The sequence below is a fragment of the Rhinopithecus roxellana genome, chromosome 9 (genome assembly GCF_007565055.1).
Source record: "Rhinopithecus roxellana isolate Shanxi Qingling chromosome 9, ASM756505v1, whole genome shotgun sequence".
In the NCBI taxonomy this organism is placed as follows: Eukaryota; Metazoa; Chordata; class Mammalia; order Primates; family Cercopithecidae; genus Rhinopithecus; species Rhinopithecus roxellana.
In genome coordinates, this window is record NC_044557.1 from 19301670 (window position 1) to 19324503 (window position 22834).

At 34.2% G+C, this 22834-nt stretch overlaps 1 protein-coding gene across 3 annotated transcripts in view; it reads right to left on the reverse strand.

Moving 5' to 3' along the window:
• The window catches only part of LOC104676327 (disintegrin and metalloproteinase domain-containing protein 18), a 163245-nt gene that overhangs the window by 76746 nt on the left and 63665 nt on the right, over positions 1-22834 (reverse strand). For all 3 annotated transcript variants that reach the window (XM_030937875.1, XM_030937874.1, XM_030937873.1), the window contains 2 exons: positions 4803-4898; positions 4-202 (listed from right to left, as the gene is read on the reverse strand). In XM_030937875.1, coding sequence (XP_030793735.1) covers positions 4-202; positions 4803-4898 — 295 coding nt within the window. The remainder of the gene's footprint in view (positions 1-3; positions 203-4802; positions 4899-22834) is intronic.

The following is a 22834-nucleotide window of genomic DNA, read 5'->3' on the forward strand; positions in this document are numbered from 1 at the left end:
TACCTTTTCCAAATATCTTGGCACACTGGTTATCAGTAGTTTGACATTGTCCATTATAGCAATAGGCAGTTCCCAACTTGCACAAATGGCCATTCAATGCATAAGTGTCAGGAACACAATCACTAGAGGTTCCATTGCAGTACTCTGTAAAATCACACTCTGGATCAATACTCTTTCTACATGGAGTGCCCGCTAGTGACAACTGGAAGGAAAAGGAAAAATAAAATTATGTTCTGTAAATCAATTTTTTCAATTGCTTAGTGAAAAGATTTAGCACATAAAATGTTTCTAATTATTGATATTTGAGGGAACACCAGAGTTCCCAAGTCCATGAGTTTGCCACACACAAAAAAATCAAATACAGTATTCATTGTGAAGCCCAGAGAAAACTGGCTGAAAGACACGAAAGAATCCCTTTTGACAGTGAGTTTACAGTTGCTCACCTCCTTTGTGCTCTACATTTTGAAACAAGCTGACTCAAACAGCATTAGAAAACAACTACACAGATTAAACATACCTGTTCCTTGGAACTATAAGAACGCCATCTCTACCTTTTGGTTCTTGGAGAAACTCAGGAGCCAGGCTTCCTGGTTTCAGTCCCTGTCTCTGACTCTTACTAGCTTATTTGTATGGGTAAGAAACACAATCTTCCTTTGGAAGTTTATTGCAGCACTATTCACAATAGCAAAGACTTGGAATCAACCCAAATGTCCATCAGTGACAGACTGGATTAAGAAAATGTGGCACATACACACCATGGAATACTATGCAGCCATAAAAAAGGATGAGTTTGCATCCTTTGTAGGGACATGGATGCAGCTGGAAACCATCATTCTCAGCAAACTATCACAAGAACAGAAAACCAAACACCACATGTTCTCACTCATAGGTGGGAACTGAACAATGAGATCACTTGGACTCGGGAAGGGGAACATCACACACTGGGGCCTATCACGGGGAGGGGGGACGCGGGAGGGATTGCATTGGGAGTTATACCTGATGTAAATGACGAGTTGATGGGTGCAGCACACCAACATGGCACAAGTATACATATGTAACAAACCTGCACGTTAGGCACATGTACCCTAGAACTTAAAGTATAACAAAACAAAACAAACAAACAAACAAACAAAAAACACAATCTTTCTGTTTTACTTTTGTAAGCTTGAAATAAAAGACAAATTCTCATAGAGTTCTTATGGGTATTGAACAAGAGTAATGGAAAAAGTTCTTAGAACAATACATAGTAAACGGCGTGCACATATGATAACTATCATCACATCACATCAGTATCTTTTTTTTTGAGATGGAGTTTCGCTCTTTTGCTCAGGCTGGAGTGAAGTGGCATGATCTCATTTCACTGCAACCTCTATCCTCCAGGTTCAAGCAATTCTCCTGCCTCAGCCTCCTGAGTAGCTAGGATTATAGGTACATGACACTATGCCTAGCTAATTTTTGTATTTTTAGGAGAGACAGGGTTTCACCATGTTAGTCAGGCTGGTCTCAAACTCCTGACCTCAGGTAATCCACTCACGTTGGCCTCCCAAAGTGCTGGGATTACATGCATGAGCTACTGTGCCCAGGCTTGAGCCACCACACCTGGCCTCATTTTTATATATTTATTATTATCTGAGAGCATAAAGGCCTCCTTGCATCACTTAGGTGAGGAGTACAGTTATTGTCAAAATTTTGCAGTGACCTGACCTAATAGATTGCCATCCACAGTGAAGTTCACCATGTTGAAATGGTGTCCTGCTATATATGTTGATGTCACACACATGCACATACACATACACACACAAACACACACACAAAATACAATCCAGTTTGATGAAATTAACACATACATGGTTTGGCTGTGTCCCCATCCAAATCTAATCTTGAATTGTAGCTCCATAATTCCCACGTGTGATAGGAGGGACCCAGTGGGAGATAATTGAATCATGGGTGTAGGTCTTTCCCATGCTATTCTCCTGATAGTGAATAGGTCTCACAAGATCTGATGGTTTTATAAAAAGCAGTTTCCCTGCACAAGCTCTCTTCTCTTGTCTGCCGCCATGTGAGATGTGCCTTTCACCTTCCACCATGATTGTGAGGCCTTCCCAGCCATGTGGAACTGTGAGTTCATTAAACCCCTTTCTTTTGTAAATTGCCCAGTCTCAGGTATGTCTTTACCAGCAGCATGAAAACGAACTAATACAATACTTAATAATGAAACAAAGATGCATAATAAATAAAAGTGGCAACTTAAAAGTGATGAAATTTAACAACTTTTTCAACTTAGAATTCCATACCCTGTAACTATATATTTCAAAAATGAATGAGATATAAAGACTTTCCTAGACAAAAAATAACCAAGGAGCCAGGCATGGTGGCTAATGTCTGTAATCACAGCACTTTGGGGGGCCTAGGCAGATAGATTGCTTGAGCTCAGGAGTTCAAGAACAGCCTGGGAAACATGGTGGAATACCGCATCTCTACAAAAAATACAAAAATTAGCTGGGCATGGTGGTATGTGCCTGTAGTTCTAGCTACTTGGGAGGCTGAGGTGGGAGGATGGCTTCAGCCCAGGAGGTGGAGGTTGCAGCTAGCAGAGATAGTGCCACTGCACTCCAGTCTGGGCAGCAGAGCCAGACCCTGTCTCAAACAAAAAAATAACTGGGATAATTTATTTTCAGAGGACATAAATGACAAGAAATAGTAAAGGGAGGTCTTCAGGTACAAGAAATATGATAGTAAACACAAATCTGCAAAAGAAAATAGAGCTCAGAAATGAAACAAATGATGTTAATTCATTTAATTTCTTTTTTCTTTTATTTACTCTAAAAGATAAAAGACTATTCAGCAAAAATAGTAAAAATGTATTTTGTTTTTAGAGTATGTTCTATTATAAGAAGTATTCACTACACATTAAATGAAATAAGAAATTAGCCTGATTAATTAATGATTTGTAAAGCAATGGTTAATCAGTAATTTATAATCAATAATTTGTATGGATCCATGATTTAAATGATTTTTAAAAGGTATAAATAACAAATCAGTAGCAAAGATAGCATAAAATCATATATTTTATAATTTTAGTGTTTACATTCAGTTTACAAAGCAACTGTAAGTCTCATAAGTGTCTGGTGGGAACTCAAGACAGTACAGTTGCTTTGAAAGACTGTTTTTCAATTTCCTGTAAAGTGCCATGGTTACCAAACGATCCAGCAATCCCTCTCCTAGGTATTTAGCTAAGTGAAATGAAACACTATGATCATACACAAATATGCTTATGAATATTATTTAAAGTAGCCATATTTTCATCACCAAAAATGAAAAACAGCCAAAGTATCCCTCAACTGGGGAATGGATTAATGAACTGTGGTATATCCTTACAATCCTTGCAATACTACTAGTATGCAATCACTATAAAGAAATGATCTGCTAATAAACATAAGAACATGAATGAACCTCAAATACATTATGCTAAGATGCCTAATTCACATTTGCACATATTGTATGATTCAATTTATGTGATATTTTTGCAAAAGCAAAATTACAGCACCAGTAAACAGATCAATGGTTACCAGGGGCTGAGGGTGGAGTCATGGATTGAGTATAAAGAGGCACAGGGAAATGTGAGAGAGGAGTAATGACATTGCCTACCCTTGATTATGATGCTAGTTATAAGCTTAAATATGTTTCTTCTGACACTTGGGAATATTCACTAACAGAATTTTAGTATATTAAATTATACATTAATAGCTAAATTCAACAAAAAGAATACATAGAGTATTTACATAGAGGTGATTTACCAGAATTGGAATAATAAAATATCTTGCTATTAAGGAACTTGTTTTCTTATCCAAATGTGTGTCTTGGACATAATACTATATTACTGCATAAATATTTAGCCCATATTTACTAACTCTTGTACAATATATAGTTATGTAACCTTTCCAATATCAATAAATACTGTTTGTTTCAATTGTATGTATATGATTTGCATTTCCGTTATCAATAAGTGAGAGTTCTTTACACATTCTATATGATGCATATTTTGTCTGCTATTCATGCTACAATTTTTTCCATAATCATTTATCATTTGTTTGACTTTATAATTTATTTGAGAGTTAATAACTTTTTGGATGTAGTAATGTGTGTTTTTTCTCCCTTTTATCTGATAATTTACAAGTTGGTAAACTTTGTGATTTTAACCCTGAAGAATAGAGTCATCACTCAGAATCCATGGGCATTTGGTTCCAGGAACCCTGAGGGATATTACATCTATGGGCACTTAAGTCCTTTATATAATATCTTGTAGTATTTGCATATAACTGATACACATTTTCTCATATATTTTTATTATCTCTATATTACTTATATTACCTAATACAATATAAATGCTATGTAAACAGTTATACGGTATTGTTTAGGGAATAAAGACAAAAATAAAAATAACAAACTGTGGCATATCTTTACAATATTTGCAATACTATTCAGCAACAAAAAGGAATTATTTGCTAATAGACACCAGAACTTGAATAAATCTCAAAAGCATCATGCTAATGTGCCTAATTCATGTTTGCATGTATTAAGCGATTCAGTATGTGGAGCCCATGCATATAGTAACTGTAATGGTACCTGTCTGAGATGACTTTTATATTTTATAGCAATTTTCCTTTAAACTTGTGTTTGTTCATGTACTCTACATATTATTACACTAAATTCCTTATATATTATTATTAATTGCACATTGACTCAGTTAATACAGACTTCTCATACCACAGTTCAACTTTTAATGAATGTTGGTAACTTACCTCACACTGTGATGTACAACATGGTCCAGAACCACATTTTACTGAGCCCTTCAGTTTACATGTGTTATAATCACAGCACTTCTTAAATTGACATTCCTAAAATTTTAAGGAAGAAACATTATTACAGTTCAACCACTTAAGAGCTCTTGTTTCTTAATCTCAATTTCAATTTAATATTCTGTTCTGTACAAACTTGTAATTATACAATGTAATTGTATAATTCCAATGAAGCTGTTTTAGTTTACCATTTCTTTTCTTCTCCTTCTTCTTCTTCTTTTTTTTTTTTTTTCCTTTAATTGAGATAGGATTTCACTCTGTCCCCTAGGCTGGAATGCAGTGGTGTGGTAATGACTCACTGCAGCCTCAACCAGTGAGACCCAAGTGATTCTCCCACCTCAGCCTCCTGAGTAGCTGGGACCAGAAGTGCAAGCAATCATGCCTAGATATTTTTTTTTTCCTTTTTCTTTTCCTTTTTTTTTTTTTTTTTTTTTTTTTCATAAAGACTAGGTGTTACTATCTTGCCCAGGCTGGTCTCAAACTCCTTAGTTCAAACGATCCTTCTGCCTCAGCCTCACAAAGTGCTAGGATTACAGCAGTTAGCAAGTGTGCCAGACCCTATTTTACTATTTCTAGAATAGCCACAGGTGCATGCAAGTGTAAGAACTGCAGAAATAACATCTAAAATAGCAGTTGGTCAGCAATATTCATTAGCTAAAATATTTGATAATTAACTCATAAGTTACCAATACCAAAATATATTCTTGGGGGAATGAAAAGGTGGTTTTTACGAGAAACAAACTTTTCTCAGGGGTCTCATGGGTGATTTTTCTACTAAGGATTCCAATTGTAAATAAAGTTAGAGTGAGGCAACAAGTAGAATAAAAATGTACTTAGTATATATTTATGTACCATGTTTTACTATAATAGAAATAAACAAAAAAATGCCTATACCTATTATTTTTAAAAAGTAAATGGCAGTCAATTATTATTCAAATTAGGAGCCAGGTGCAGTGGCTCATGCCTGTAATCCCAGCACTTTGAGAAGCCAAGGTGGGCAGATCACTTGAGCTCAGGAGTTCAAGACCAGCCTGGCCAACATGGTGAAACCCCATCTTTACTAAAAATACAAAAATTAGCCAGGCTTGGTGGTACGTGCCTGTAATCCCAGCTACTCAGGATGCTGAGGCAAGAGAATCACTTAAACATGGGAGGCAGAGGTTGCAGTGAGCCAAGGTCATGCCACTACACTCCAGCCTGGGTGACACAGTGAGACACCATCTCAGAAAAATAGATAAATAAATTAGGTAATAACTTTAAAGAATGTTAAAAAACAAATATTATTTGTATGTAAATAACACTGCATTTACACCATATTTTTATATTCTTAACTTTTATTAAACAATTTTATTTACTCAGAGATCTAGTTTCAAAGATCTTGTCCTTTAATATGAAGGCAGGATTCTTCTTCATTTTGAAATTCCCATTTGTTCACACTTTTTCATGTGTATGCATGTAAATAGATGCATGCTTATACAATCAAATAATATATAAAATGCAGAGCAAAAGTTGAAATTGTAATTACATTCTCCAGACTCCCTAGGGGTAATCACATTGTGTAATTTACTGTTTAACCTTCCAAAGTTAAATAATGCTGTATGAATGTATGTGTGTGTATATATATTCTTTCACTAGCAGTTAACGAAGAAGCTCTCCCTGTACCACAATACTTAGCAGTACTAATTATGACCAATCATTTTAATTTGTAACAAGGAATGGAAAAAACGAACTCAAAGCTCTCATTATTACTTCTCTGATTACCAGTGAGTTTGTGAATAAATTTGCATTTGTGCAATTTTATTTATGAATTAAATAATCATATATTTTGACCATTTTGCATAGCAGGGCTTTTTTCTTTCCCTCTTCCCATTAGATAACAGAACCAGATTTTATATGATATCTTGTTTATATATATATATATACACACATTTTTTTTTTTAAATGGAGTCTCCCTCTGCTGCCCAGGCTGTAGTGCAATGGTGTGATCTCGGTTCACTGCAAGCTCCGCCTCCTGGGTTCATGCCATTCTCCTGCCTCAGCCTCCCAAGTAGCTAGGACTATGGGTGCCCGCCACCATGCCTGGCTAATTTTTTTTTTTTTTTTTTTTTTTGTATTTTTAGTAGAAATGGGGTTTCACCGTGTTAGCCAGGATGCTCTCTATCTCCTGACCTGGTGATCCACCTTCCTCAGCCTCCCAAAGTGCTGGGATTACAGGTATGAGCCACCACGCCCAGCCTCTCTTTTCTACATTTTTATAATGTTTCTTTGCAGTCTATAATTGGTCTGTTAATGGTGCCTATCAATTTGAGTGATTTGTAATATTCTTGTTCCTTTAGGACTATTGAGTTTTATATATTGATTATCAAGACCTCCACCACGCCAAGAACATAAAACAATATTAGTACTTTATTCTTATATTTTATTGCTAATTTTAAGGCTTATAGCTTTACTTTTTGTAAAATATATCGCTTTATATGCTGTTGAATATTTTTTCAAATATTTATTAGCAGTTATTATATACGTGAACACAGGTACAAATAAGGTGCATGCACCCACATTTGTATGGGTGAGTGGGTACACAAAACAGAGCTTCCATTTGTGTAAACTGGAGGATATTTATGAAGATACAGGTGTCAATGCCCTTTCAACAAAGACTACCTAGAACATATCTGTAGTGTTACAAATTAGGCTTATTGCTTGATGCAGCAAAGAACGCACACCAAGGGGACCATGGAATACTGCAGTAGGAGGGTTTAATGATAAGATCTGGGCTTGTGTTAGGTGATTTTCAGGGAGAATTTAAGAAGTCTGGACTTTCCTCTGGACTGAATGCTGTCAGGAACCAAGGGTTAATTCTGTGACTGGGAAATTTAATAATTCTTATCTAGAAGGAGGAAATACTGGGCCAATGCTAAAGCTGAAAGTGGTACAGTTGCAGCAACTACTCATATTAGCTAGGATAGGTGATTGTTTAGTCATTTTGGTGCATGTGTTTTCTCTGTTAAGACATAATTGAAGAGTGACCTTATTTCTCTTTCTTGATTCATCATAATAATAGAATTTCCTAGTCTGATTTTAACCTTTGGAGTCAAAGGTCAAAAGAGCTTTAAGAGAACACCAACGCCCATACATGAGGACCAAATCACCTCCTAATGCCACCAAAGCCTGACTGATTTTACCAGGTCGGATCCTGGATGTCACAGGCGCTTCTTCCTTTCTCACAGGGAATGCATCCAGTTTATAAATTAATATTTATGAAATTAACCACTTCCACCCTAGAAATAAATATTATCTCTCTATACAACTTTTACATACTTAGATAGATCTGGTGACAGATATAAATATTGATGTATAAATAGGTAGAAACAGATGTATAAACATCTATACTTCTTTCTTCAGCCAATGACCCAATAACACTGCAAGTGAAATTAAACAGCCTTATAGTGTATTTTGATATTTTTTAAGGCAAGTTTTTGCTAAAGTCAACTACTTTTGTAAAAATTTCTTTGCATTCGTCCTTAGTTTAAGAAAAATGTATCCTAGAATTTAAAGTATAATAAAAAGCTCAATGAAAAATAAAAAAAAAAAAAAAAAGTAAAACTTTTGAATAAACCTTCCAAGTCACACTATTTCTAATGGGGTATTCTGAATATACTGGAATCATTCCTTACTCAGTGATAAAAATGACGTGTTGCTATCAAGATAATTACACTATCCTTACATTTATTCAATCAACAAGTATTTACTGAGCATGTGATATTTGCCAGACACTATTCTACGTGTAGATGATGATAATGACCAAAACATGGACTATTTCTTTCATTTTCTTTATTGTTTACTCTTTTGCCGATACCATATCTCATTAATCACAGCATTTTTTAGATGGTCATTGTTCCAAATTACTAAAAGGGATATTTGGTAAGTTTTTATTTCCAGATGAAATTTAGAATCTGCTTTGGTAGAAAAATAGTTCAATTTAGGGAGGTGTTTATGGGGACTTCAGAGATTTAATTGGATGTAGTTTGATGTTAAGTATTCCCATCCCAGGAAAAAAACTATGCTTTTATTCACATCTCTGTGTTTCTTTCAGTTTTGTTGTATCATTCAGTTATTTGAAGTATTTAAAAATATTTATTTTAAAAGTGTTTATTAACTTTACTTGTAATTTTACATAGTTTTAATTTTACTAATGTGAATTTCCTTTTTATCTCACTATTTATTGTATTTTTGGCAATACTATTACTATTTCTCTCCCATTTTTACTACTGTAATGAGTTGAATATTGCATCTTTATTATCTATCAATTCGTTTAAATGGGAAGTTCTCCAAATGTAGTTGGAAGATTTTGGTGGGGGGGCTCAAAATATTTTCAGTAGATCTATGAGGTGAAAACAATTTCCTTAACAAAACTTAGACTTTGCCTTTTCTATTGTGCTAGTATTTGCACTGACCATGCAAATGCAACAGTAGACATAACTGCTGAGGCCATCGTATAAATTAAATCTGATAGTTATTGTATTATTCACAATCATGCACTCTAAAAAATCAAAACTGTCCTTGATAAAGCAATAAAAAATATTTGTTAATTCTTAAACCTTGAATATTCCTCAAGGATAGAAATAGTCCATAGATGCTTTAAACCTTTGTTATATATTTTTGGTAATTTATTAATATTTCATTAATTGTAACACTGCTGACTACTCTCATGAGTTAATACTTTAAATTTATACTATAAAATCACCAATATTATGAAGGCATTAGAATGTATTAATAACATCTTAAATATTCTCCATATTTTAATGTCCTCTTTATCATTCCTAAATGCTCCTTACATGTGTCTTTAGTTTTACATAAACAACTATGCCAATGTTAATTCATCAGTGTTTCCAGGGCCCCCAACACCACACACATATGTGATGATTAGCCAGAAACATTTATAGGACTTAGAAGACAGTTTCATTCACATGTAAGATTTATTACAACAGCACAGCAAGAATATACACCTGGATTAGTAAAGGAAAAATACATATCCGATAAAGTCCGGAGAATTCCTTACACAAATTTCATCTACCCAGTGTAAGAGAAAGCACAATAAGCATGTTCCCTTCTCTATTAGCAAAAAGGCAAGATTGCATGTAACACTTCTGCCTAGGGAAGCCCATTTGAGACTCAGCATTTTTATGTGAGTATGGTCATATAGGCATCCTGATCATGTACTTAAATGATCAATCACAATAACCAAAATTCTAAAATCCCAAAAGGAAGCAGGTATCCACTATAAATTAAATTGTTCAACATTACAGTCTGGGAAAGCAAACCAACATTATTACCTATGGAACATTTAAAACTTCAAATTCTCAGACCTGAACTGAGGGCCAACCTTAGAAGCAGGTCTTTCTAAAGATGGCAACTTCAGGGCTGGTAGGTTAACTGTTTCTGCACAATATTGCATTAATATTTCACAGGTTACAAATGTTTGCATTTGCTATTATTGATTAGAATTACTACCTTTTTATGCTTATGTTATATTTTCCTAATTTCAGGACTGGAATGTTCATATTACTCTTTTAAAATAACTCTTCCAGTACTTTCCTGTTAATTTTCTGTCTGGTTGATATGTCCATTGTTGACAGTGGAATATTAAAATCATCTCCTATTATTGTATTGCCATCTATTTCTCCTTTAATGTCTGTTAATATTTACCTTATAAACTTAGGTACTTCAGTATTGGATGCATTTATAACTGTTATGTATTCTTGATGAATTGTACCATTTTCATTAAGCAATGTATTTTGTTGTTTCTTGTGACTGTATGCCACTTGAAGTCTACTTTATCTGTTATTAATATAGCTGTCCCTGTTCTATTTTGGTTACTATTTGCATGAAATACAGTCTCCCATTCCTTTACTTTCAGCCTATGTGGGTCCTTAAAGCTAAAGCTAGTCTCCTAGATATAGCATATAATTTAATCTTTTTAAAAAATCCATTCAGCCATTCTGTGTCTTCTGATTCAATACTCTAATCCATTTATATTCAAAGTAACTATTTATAGACAAGAATTTACTACTGCCATTTTTTTAGTTTTTTTTTTTTTTTTTTTTGGTTGTTTTGTAGATCTTTGTTCTTTTCTTCTTCTCTTGTTGTTTATCCTTGTGATTTGGTGATTTTCTTTTGTGTTATGTTTTAATTCCTTTCTCATTTGTGCACCTGCCATAGTTTTTTGCTTTGTGGTTATCATAAGGCTTACATAAAATATCTTATACTTAAAATAAATTATTGTATACTTATAACAACTTAACTTCAGTCACATACAAAAACTCAAGACTTCACCCCACCCCCAGTTTAAATGTATTTAAAAATAAAGCATTTCTTTTTCTTTGCAGATGAATTTTCAGGACAACGTGTTTTAGGTTAATATCCACTTTTATTATGTTGTGGGAATATATGTTTATTTTCAGATTTTTTAGTGTCTATAATTATTTTCAGCATGATCTAATGCATGACTGATTTTTAAAATAACCCATGGAATTTTGAAAATTACATATATTCTTTTATTCATTATAAAGTTCCTTTGCTATTAGAATATGCTTTTTAGTGACTGTTGTTATACATTATCTTATAATTGATTAGTTGTTTGACAGCCTGAAAGAGCTATATTAAAGCTTTGTGGACTATGGATATGTGCATAGTCCATGTATTTTGTTTTATATATTTCAGAGACAACTCGTTAGTTATATTCAGTTCAATATCTTGCCCATCTTCTTAGATTTTACAATTTTAGTAATTGTTGTCACTTACATACTGTTCAATATTTATAATTCGGTTTTCTTTCATAGTATATCACACACATACTTGCTTTTTTGTGCATTTGCTTGTTTTTTTAAAAAAATTATTCATTCCAATACCAGGGGATCCTTAGAAAATATGTTTGAAAACTGAGACATCGTAGGCCATTTTCCATGAAAAATACAATCAATTCTTTTTTTAATTACTATTATACTTTAAGTTGGAGGGTAAATGTGCACAACGTGCAGGTTTGTTACACATGCATACTTGTGCCATGTTGGTGTGCTGCACCCATCAACTCGTCAGCACCCATCAATTCGTCATTTATATCAGGTATAACTCCCAATGCCATCCCTCCCCCCACCCCCAACCCCATAACAGGCCCCAGTGTGTAATGTTCCCCTTCCAGAGTCCAAGTGATCTCATTGATCAGTTCCCATCTATGACTGAGAACATGCAGTGTTTGGTTTGCTGTTCTTGCGATAGTTTGCTGAGAATGATGGTTTCCAGCTGCATTCATGTCCCTACAAAGGACATGAACTCATCCCTTTTTATGGCTGCATAGTATTCCATGGTGTATATGTGCCACATTTTCTTAATCCAGTCTGTCACTGATGGACATTTGGGTTGATTCCAAGTCTTTGCTACTGTGAAGAGTGCCACAATAAACATACATGTGTATGTGTCTTTATAGCAGTATGATTTATAATCCTTTGGGTATATATGCAGTAATGGGATGGCTGGGTCAAATGGTATTTCTAGTTCTAAATCCTTGAGGAATCGCCATACTGTTTTCCACAATGGTTGAACCAGTTTACAATCCCACCAACAGTGTAAAAGTGTTCCTATTTCTCCACATCCTCTCCAGCACCTGTTGTTTCCTGACTTTTTAATGATTGCCATTCTAACTGGTGTGAGATGGTATCTCATTGTGGTTTTGATTTGCATTTCTCTGATGGCCAGTGATGATGAGCATTTTTTCATGTATCTGTTGGCTGTATGCATGTCTTCTTTTGAGAAATGTCTGTTCATATCCTTTGCCCACTTTTTGATGGGGTTGTTTGTTTTTTTCTTCTAAATTTGAGTTCTTTGTAGGTTCTAGATATTAGCCCTTTGTCAGATGACTAGATTGCAAAAATTTTCTCCCATTCTGTAGGTTGCCTGTTCACTCTGATGGTAGTTTCTTTTGCTGTGCAGAAGCTCTTTAGTTTCATTAGATCCCATTTGTCAATTTTGGCTTTTGTTGCCATTGCCTTTGGTGTTTTAGACATGAAGTCCTTGCCCATGCCTATGTCCTGAATGGCATTACCTAGGTTTTCTTCTAAGGTTTTTATGATTTTAGGTCTAACATTTAAGTCTCTAATCCATCTTGAATTAATTTTCGTATAAGGAGTAAGGAAAGAATCCAGTTTCAGCTTTTTACTTATGGCTAGCCAATTTTCCCAGCACCATTTATTAAATAGGGAATCCTTTCCCGGTTTCTTGTTTTTGTCAGGTTTGTCAAAGATCAGATGGCTGTAGATGTGTGGTATTATTTCTGAGGGCTCTGTTCTGTTCCATTGGTCTATATCTCTGTTTTGGCACCAGTACCATGCTGTTTTGGTTACTGTAGCCTTGTAGTATAGTTTGAAGTCAGGTAGCGTGACGCCTCCATCTTTGTCCTTTTGACTTAGGATTGTCTTGGCAATGCGGGCTCTTTTTTGGTTCCATATGAACTTTAAAGCAGTTTTTTCCAATTCTGTGAAGAAACTCATTGGTAGCTAGCTTGATGGGAATGGCATTGAATCTATAAATTACCTTGGGCATTATGGTCATTTTCATGATATTGATTCTTCCTATCCATGAGCACGGTATGTTCTTCCATTTGTTTGTGTCCTCTTTTATTTCACTGAGCAGTGGTTTGTAGTTCTCCTTGAAAAGGTCCTTTACATCCCTTGTAAGTTGGATTCCTAGGTAGTTTATTCTCTTTGAAGCAATTGTGAATGGAAGTTTATTCATGATTTGGCTCTCTGTTTGTCTGTTACTGGTGTATAAGAATGCTTGCGATTTTTGCACATTAATTTTGTATCCTGAGACTTTGCTGAAGTTGCTTATCAGCTTAAGGAGATTTTGGACCGAGATGATGGGTTTTTCTCAATATACAATCATATCAGCTGCAAACAGGGACAATTTGACTTCTTCTTTTCCTAAGTGAATACCCTTTATTTCTTTCTCTTGCCTGATTGCCCTAGCCAGAACTTCCAACACTATGTTGAGTAGGAGTGGTGAGAGAGGGCATCCCTGTCTTGTGCCAGTTTTCAAATGGAATGCTTCCAGTTTTTGTCCATTCAGTATGATATTGGCTGTGGGTTTGTCATAAATAGCTCTTATTTTGAGATACGTTGCATCAATACTCAATTTGTTGAGATTTCTTATCATGAAGGGCTGTTGAATTTTGTCAAAGGCCTTTTCTCCATCTATTGAGATAATCATGTGGTTTTGTCTTTGGTTCTGTTTATATGCTGGATTACATTTATTGATTTGCACTTGTTGAACCAGCCTTGCTTCCCAGGGATGAAGCCCACTTGATCATGGTGGATAAGCTTTTTGATGTGCTGCTGGATTCGGTTTGCCAGTATTTTACTGAGGATTTTTGCATCGATGTTCATCAGGGATATCGGTCTAAAATTCTCTTTTTTTGTTGTGTCTCTGCCAGGCTTTGGTATCAGGATGATGTTGGCCTCATAAAATGAGTTAGGGAGGATTCCCTCTTTCTCTATTGATTGGAATAGTTTCAGAAGGAATGGCACCAACTCCTCCTTGTACCTCTGGTAGAATTCGGCTGTGAATCCGTCTGGTCCTGGACTTTTTTGGTTGGTAGGCTATTAATTATTGCCTCAATTTCAGAGCCTGCTATTGGTCTATTCAGGGATTCAGCTTCTTCCTGGTTTAGTCTTGGGAGAGTGGAAGTGTCCAGGAAATTATCCATTTCTTCTAGATTTTCTAGTTGATTTGCATAGAGGCGTTTATAGTATTCTCTGATGGTAGTTTGTATCTCTGTGGGGTCGGTGGTGATATCCCCTTTATCATTTTTTATTGTGTCTATTTGATTCTCTTCTCTTCTCTTCTTTATTAGTCTTGCTAACAGTCTATCAATTTTGTTGATCTTTTCAAAAAACCAGCTCCTGGATTCATTGATTTTTTGGAGGGTTTTTTGTGTCTCTATCTCCTTCAGTTCTGTTGTGATCTTAGTTATTTCTCGCCTTCTGCTAGCTTTTGAATGTGTTTGCTCTTGCTTCTCTAGTTCTTTTAATTGCGATGCTAGGGTATCAATTTCAGATCTTTCCTGCTTTCTCTTGTGGGCATTTAGTGCTATAAATTTCCCTCTATACACTGCTTTAAATGTGTCCCAGAGATTCTGGTATGTTGTATCTTTGTTCTCATTAGTTTCAAAGAACATCTTTATTTCTGCCTTCATTTCGTTATGTACCCAGTAGTCATTCAGGAGCAGGTTGTTCAGTTTCCATGTAGTTGAGTGGTTTTGAGTGAGTTTCTTAGTCCTGAGTTCTAGTTTGATTGCACTGTGGTCTGAGAGACAGTTTGTTATAATTTCTGTTCTTGTACATTTGCTGAGGAGTGCTTTACTTCCAACTATGTGGTCAATTTTGGAAGAAGTGTGATGTGGTGCTGAGAAGAATGTGTATTCTGTTGATTTGGGGTCGTGAGTTCTGTAGATGTCTATTAGGTCCGCTTGGTGCAGAGTTGAGTTCAATTCCTGGATATCTTTGCTAACTTTCTGTCTCGTTGATCTGTCTAATGTTGACACTGGAGTGTTGAAGTCTCCCATTATTATTGTATGGGAGTCTAAGTCTCTTTGTAAGTCTCTAAGGACTTGCTTTATGAATCTGGGTGCTCCTGTATTGGGTGCATGTATATTTAGGATAGTTAGCTCTTCCTGTTGTATTGATCCCTTTACCATTATGTAATGGCCTTCTTTGTCTCTTTTGATCTTTGATGGTTTAAAGTCTGTTTTATCAGAGACTAGGATTGCAACCCCTGCTTTTTTTTGTTCTCCGTTTGCTTGGTAGATCTTCCTCCATCCCTTTATTTTGAGCCTATGTGTGTCTGTGCATGTGAGATGGGTCTCCTGAATACAGCAGACTGATGGGTCTTGACTCTTTATCCAACTTGACAGTCTGTGTCTTTTAATTGGACCATTTAGTCCATTTACATTTAAGATTAATATTGTTATGTGTGAACTTGATCCTGTCATTGTGATATTAGCTGGTTACTTTCCTCGTTAGTTGATGCAGTTTCTTCCTAGCATCGATGGTCTTTACATTTAAAATCCAATCAATTCTTTTAGCTATCAAACAATTAATCAAATATCAGATAACATATAACAACAGCCACTGAGAGGTATAATCTAATAGCAAGGGAACTTTGTAATAAAAAAGATTACATAATTTCAAAATTCCGTGGGTTATTTTAAAAATCCGTCATGCATTCTAATTGTCCCAAATTTCTCTGAGGCATTCTATATTAAGACTCAGATATTTTCATTCCCCAAAACTATTTTAAATGTTTTCTAGCAAGAGATCAAGTTGGAAATGTGAAGTGTTCTTTACATTTATTATTTGTCTTGTTCTCAATTTTGAAAAATATATTACTTTTTAAATGTTGATTAGAGAATATAGGAAGTACTCCTCTCCACAACTCAAATAAGAAGAGTTGTAATAGAACATCTGCCCTCCAACATTCAGGTTATAATGAAGAGGTGCATGTGAGGTACTCTTCAGAAGCATTATTCCATTTTCAGCCCTCACTAATGCAGTGTTATTTTTACTTAGATTTCTGGGAAAGAAATCTCCAGTGGTATACTAAGAAACCAGCATAAATAACCCCTACTTATTACTTACTATAATTGTGTTTGTTTCATCTTACTGCCGTAACCTTTAACAGGTTACCACAAACTTAGTGGTTTAAAACAATACAAATATATGATCTAAACTTTTGTAGTGTAGCAGTCCAATCAGCTAAAAATCAAGGTATTGGTGGGCTTGGATTCTTTTCTGGAAGCTTTCTGGTAAAATCTATTTTCCTGCCTTTTTCAGTTCATAGAAGGCCCCTCAAATTCCTTGGTTTATGGTTTTTTCCTCTATCTTTAAAGCCAGTAAAGGAAAGTCAAATTTTTGTCATAGCACATCACTATCAGCTTTTCTTCTCCTTCCTCTTCTGCTTTAAAAAATCTGAGCCATTGGATGCATCTGAATAATGTAGTATACTTTCTCCATCACAAGGTCCTTAACTTAATCACACCTGCAAAGTTCCTTTTGTCACGTGAAATAACATCCACACAGGTTCAAGGATGAGATGGGGACACCTTTGAGGGACAATATTCTGCCTATCACAATTATATTAATGAAACAGTTTAAGGGATTTGCCATAGATTCTTTTAAGTTCTTTTCCTTTGATTTATAAATGTTTCATTTCACTCAGTTAATAAAAAGCAACAAATTATTAATATTCACCAGCAAGACTGCCATCAGTAATCTCAGCTCAAAGATTCCTAAAACAATTCCCTATGTGTTTCGATTGCTGTAGATACGGAAATGTAAACAGCATGTAGCTGGATATTTTATAACATAAGTGTCTCTCATTTAATAGGAAAATATAACCTTTTAATAGTTATGTCCATTCCTGAAATGTTATGTTCTTACTCTGACATCATTATATTTTAATATTTTGAGGTATCATAGGTTTTATTTTGTTTTGCTTTTCCTCTCTTCTCATTTTTAAGACTATCAAGACTTTGTTCTTTCATGTCTTTTTCATTGAAAATACAATTTCCAATATATTCCTTTTTAGATGTACTGTTTACCTTTTAAATTAACATATATCTAGTTATATGTTGAATACACTTCTAGAAGAGATTGAAATCTACAACATTTCCCCAAAACAATGTGAACAGTGTCGTCAAGTCTTGAGACGATTCCTTAAACTCCTTTTTAGTAACTAGGCCAGGCACCTTGGCTCATGTCTGTAATCCCAGCACTTTGGGAGGCCAAGGTGGGTGGATCACTTGAGGCCAGGAGTTGAAGACCAGCCTGGGCAACATAGCGAAATCCCCTCTCTACCAAAAATACAAAAAAAAAAAAAAAAAAAAAAAAAAAAAAAAAAAATTAAATAGGCTTGGTGGTGGGTCCCTGTAATCCCAGCTACTCAGGAGGTTGAGGCAGGAGAATCACTTTGACCTGGGAGACAGAGGTTAGAGTGAGCCTACATTAAGCCACTGCACTTCAGCCTGGATGATAGAGCAAGACTGTCTCAAAAAAAAAAAGCAACAAAAACACACTTTTTAGAGACTATTAACCAATAAAGGGAAATGTGATCTTGCCTTTTAACAGTTTATAATAGTTTTATTTTTTCAGCTTACCATAATTTTCTTGGTCTAGGTTATCTTGCTCAAAATAATGTTTATTGAATTCAACCACTTTGTTTTGTGCAGCATACTTTATTTTATTGTTATAGCACAATTTGTTTTTCATTTTGCTGAAAAAGAATATTTGGGCTATTTCTCTGTTTGCTTTTCTTTGCTATTACAATATGTTTTATGTTTTATGTATACCTGAGAGTGAAATTCTGGAACACAGCTATGAATGTGTTCAACTTTACAATAAAATAGCACAACTTTTCACTTCTTCTGCCAATTTTCACTACCAACAGCAGTGCATAATAGCTACAGTGACTCATCCTCACCAATTTTTTCTTCTTTGCCATTCTGATGGTGTTTGGTTGTTTTCAAATTATGCTTTCAATCTGCATTTTGGGATGTTGAGCATCGATTCACAAATTTATAAGCCATTAGCATATCCATTTTGGAAGTTTCTGTTTAAGAATTAGGTCAATTTTTCTGTCTGAAAGTCTGTCATTTTCTTATTGATTTATATGTATTCTTTATCTGAGTACATATCTTCTGCCACATTTATGTGGAGAAAACAATCTCCTATTGTATAATCTACCCTTTAAATATCTTATCTGATATTTTATTTTATCAAAATTCAATTTGTAAATATTAGGTAATTTTGACTTTTAGAGAAAATTATTAGAGTACATATACACTTATGTTTCACACTTTTTTTTTTTTTGCCTTTACACGTTTATCAACAATACATCTGGAATCAGGTTCTATATATAACCCAAATAGGTAAAGACTGTTTCTTATGTATATTGAATTATCCCAGCATCATTTTTTGTAAAGGCATCCTTTCTACATTGCATTCCTATGTCCTTTTTGTCACAAAGCAGTAATTATATTTATGTAGGTCTATTCTAAGTTCCATTCTGTTTCATTTGTCTGTGTCTGTCCAAGCATATATACCATACTGCCTTAATAACTATAATTTTATAATGAAAATAGATTTCTGAAAATTTCAGTGGACCAAATTTTTCTTTTTCAAGATCACTTTGGCTAGCTTTGTGCCTTTCATGTTTCCATTTAAACTTTAAAATCAGCTTGTCTATTTACACACACCAACACATACACAAACACAATTCCTGCTAGCATATGAAATGGAATTGCACTTGGGGATGATGAATTTGGACCAAAAATTACATCTTAGCAATATTAGTTCCTCTAATTTTAAAACATGACATATCCTTGCATTAAGTACTTCCATAATTTTTCTCCTAATGATTTGCAGTTTTATATTTAGTAGTCTTATACAGGTTTTATTATATATATTCCCAAGTATTTTGTGTTCCTGGGTGTTATTGTAGATGCTGTTATTTTAAAATTTTTTCTTCTAATCATTTATAAAGAAGTATTTGATTTTTATGAATTGACCATGTAACAAGTGACCTTGATAAATTCATTTATACAGGCAAATAATTTATTTCTAGATTATTTTGGGTTTTATGTACACAATGATATGATTATAAATAAAGAAAGTTAAATTTCCTCTCTTCCAACTATTATGTATTTTCTTTTTGTTGCTTTGGTGCCTAGTTTATCACATTCCATAATAAGTGTGAAAGATGACAACAGATCTTTCACTGCCTCATTTCCGACCTCTGGGTTGTTCAACTATTATGTATGATGTTGACTGTAGATTTTATAGATACACTTTCTTAAATATAATAAATTTCCCTCTTGTCCCTTTTTCTCAAAATTTATTATCATTGAGATGATCACTGTTTTTACATTCTATTCCCAAAAATAGAACATAATGTTACTGTTTATGTATATGTTGTATCATTACTTTCAATTTGTTAATCATTTAGTGAAGATTTTGTGTTCATGAGAAATATGGACATATCCAACAACATACATTGGGAAAAGAACAGTCTCTTTAATAAATGGCACTGGGAAAATGAAATATCTATATGCAAGAGAATGAAACTAGATCTCCATCTTTCATCATTTACAAAAATTAACTAAAAGTGAGTTAAAGACTTAAATGTAATACCTGAAAATATGAAACTAGTAGAAGAACACATTGTGGAAACACTACAGGAAATTTGTCTTGGTACGTTATTTTTAAGCAAGACTAAAAGCAGAGGGAACAAAAGTAAAAATGGATGGGATTACATCAAGCTAAAAAGTTTCTGTACAGCAAATGAAACAATTAACAGAGTGAAGAGACGACCTAAAGAATGGGAGAAAATATTTGCCAATTACACATTTGATAATAGCTTAACATAAAAGTATATAAGGAACTCAAACAACTGAATAGAAAAAACCAAATAATCCAATTTAAAAATGGACAAAAAGTCCTTGCACTTCTCAAAGTAAGACATTCAAATGACAACAGATATATGGAGAAAATGTTCATCAGTTATCATCAGGGACATACAAATCAAACCCACAATGAGATATCATCTCATCCCAGTTAGAATGGCTATTATCAAAACGACAAGAACTAACAAATGCTAATGTGGATGCTGAGAAAGGGAAGCACTCGCACACTGTTAATGGAAATCTAAAATATTATAGTCATTATGGAAAGCAGTATAAAGCTTCCTCAACAAACAAAAAATAGAACTGCCACATGACCCAGCAGTCCCACTGCTGGGTACACATCCAAAAAAGAGGAAATCAGTATATTGAAAAGATATCTGCACTCTCATGTCTATTGCAGCACTATTTACAATAGCCAAGGTGTGGAATCAACCTGAGCCCATCAACAAATGAAAGGATAAAGAAAATGTGGTTTATATACACAATGGAATATTATTCAGTCATAAAAAGAATGAAATCCTGTCAGTGGCAGCAACATGGATGTAACTGGAGGACATTATCTTAAGTGAAGTAAGTCAGACACAGGAAGGCAAATATCACATGTTCTTAATCATGTGTGGAAGCCAATAAAGTGGGTCTCACGGAGGCAGAGAGTAGAATGGTTGTTACCAGAGGCTGGGAAGGAAAGTGGGATGAATAGAAGTTGGTTAATGGGTACAGAAATACAATTAAAACATAAGTTCTAGTGTCCAGTAGCACAATAAGTAAATTATAGTTTAAAATTATTTATTGCATATTTTAAAATAGCTAGAAGAGAACTGTAATGTTCCCAACACAAATAAAAGATATTCGTTACTCTGATTTGAACATTTCACATTGTATACATGTATCAAAATATAACACGTACCCCCAAAATATGTACAACTATGATATATCAATTAAAAACACATAAAAACTATTCTTGAAATATCTTCATCAGATTTTCGCATCAAGATTATTTTATCCTCAAAGAAGTAAGGGCATATTAGGTTTTTTCCTAAGTCTAAAATCAGTAGAATTCCTTAACTTTTAAATAATTACTTGTAGAGTCATGTGGTATGAACTTCTCTCTGATGAGAGGTTGTGAAATTATAGATAGGATTTCCTTTAAGGCTATTTATTCACTTTTTAAATATCGACTCATGTTAGTGTTTATAAATACAATTTTAGAATAATCTGTCAATTTTATCTGATTGTTTACTTACATAATGTGTGTGATATGATCTTACCATTTTTTAATATCTATATAAGATCTTTAGTTATATTTCAACTTTAATGACCATTATTGTTGATTTTTTAAAAAATACATTTTTAAAAATGAAAAACAAAAGTTTATATATTAATGATATACAGCACAATGTTTTGATACATGTATACATTCTAAAATGGCTAAACCAAGCTAATACACCCATGCATTACCACACAAACTTGTGATTATTTTGTGGTGAAAACACTTAAAATCTACTTTCTTAGCAATTTTCAAGTATACAATCCATCTTTATTAACCATAGTCGCCATGAACTTATGCCTCCTATCTCATTTAAATTCTGTAACCTTTGACCACCGTCACCCCAGTTTCCCACCCCCAGCCCCTGGTAGCACCATTCTACTCCTGGCTAGTATATGTTTCACATTTTTAGATTCCACAATAAGTGAGAAAATGATGTATTTGTCTTTCTATGCCTGCCTTATTTCACTTAACATATGTCCTCCAGTTTTATCCATGCTGTCACCAACTGCAGGATTTTCTTCTCTTAAAAAAGGCTGAGTAGTATTCCATTGTGTATCTCTACCAGATTTTTAATCCATGTATTCACTGATAGACACTTAGGTTCATTCCTTGGCTATTGTAGATGGGGCTGAAATTAAAATGGGAGTGCAGACATCTTTTCAACATACTGCTATTATTTCCTTTGTATATATACCCAGTAATGGGATCACTGGATTATATGAAGTTTTAATTTTTTTTATGAATCTCCATACTGTTTTTGTAATGGCTGTACTAATTTATATTTCCATCATAGCATGCAAGGGTTTCCTTTACTCCACACCCTTACCAACATCTGTTATCAGTCATCTATTTTGATGATAGTATTCTGACAGATGTGAGGTAATATCTCTTTCTGATTTTAATTTGAATTACTCAGATTATTAGTGATTTTGAGCATATTTTCATATACCTTTCATCCATTTGTATGTCCTCTTTTGAGAAATGTCTATTGAGGTCCTTTGCCCATTTTTAACTGGATTGTTTTCCTGCTATTGAGTGGTTGAGGTTTCTTATGTATTTTTATATTAACCTGTTATTAGATGTATAGTTTGCAAATATTTCCTCCAATTCCTTAAGTTCTCCCTTTAATCTGTTGACTGTTTCCTTTGTTGTGTAGAAGCTTTTTAGTTAGATATAATTTCATTTCTCTATTTTTGTTTT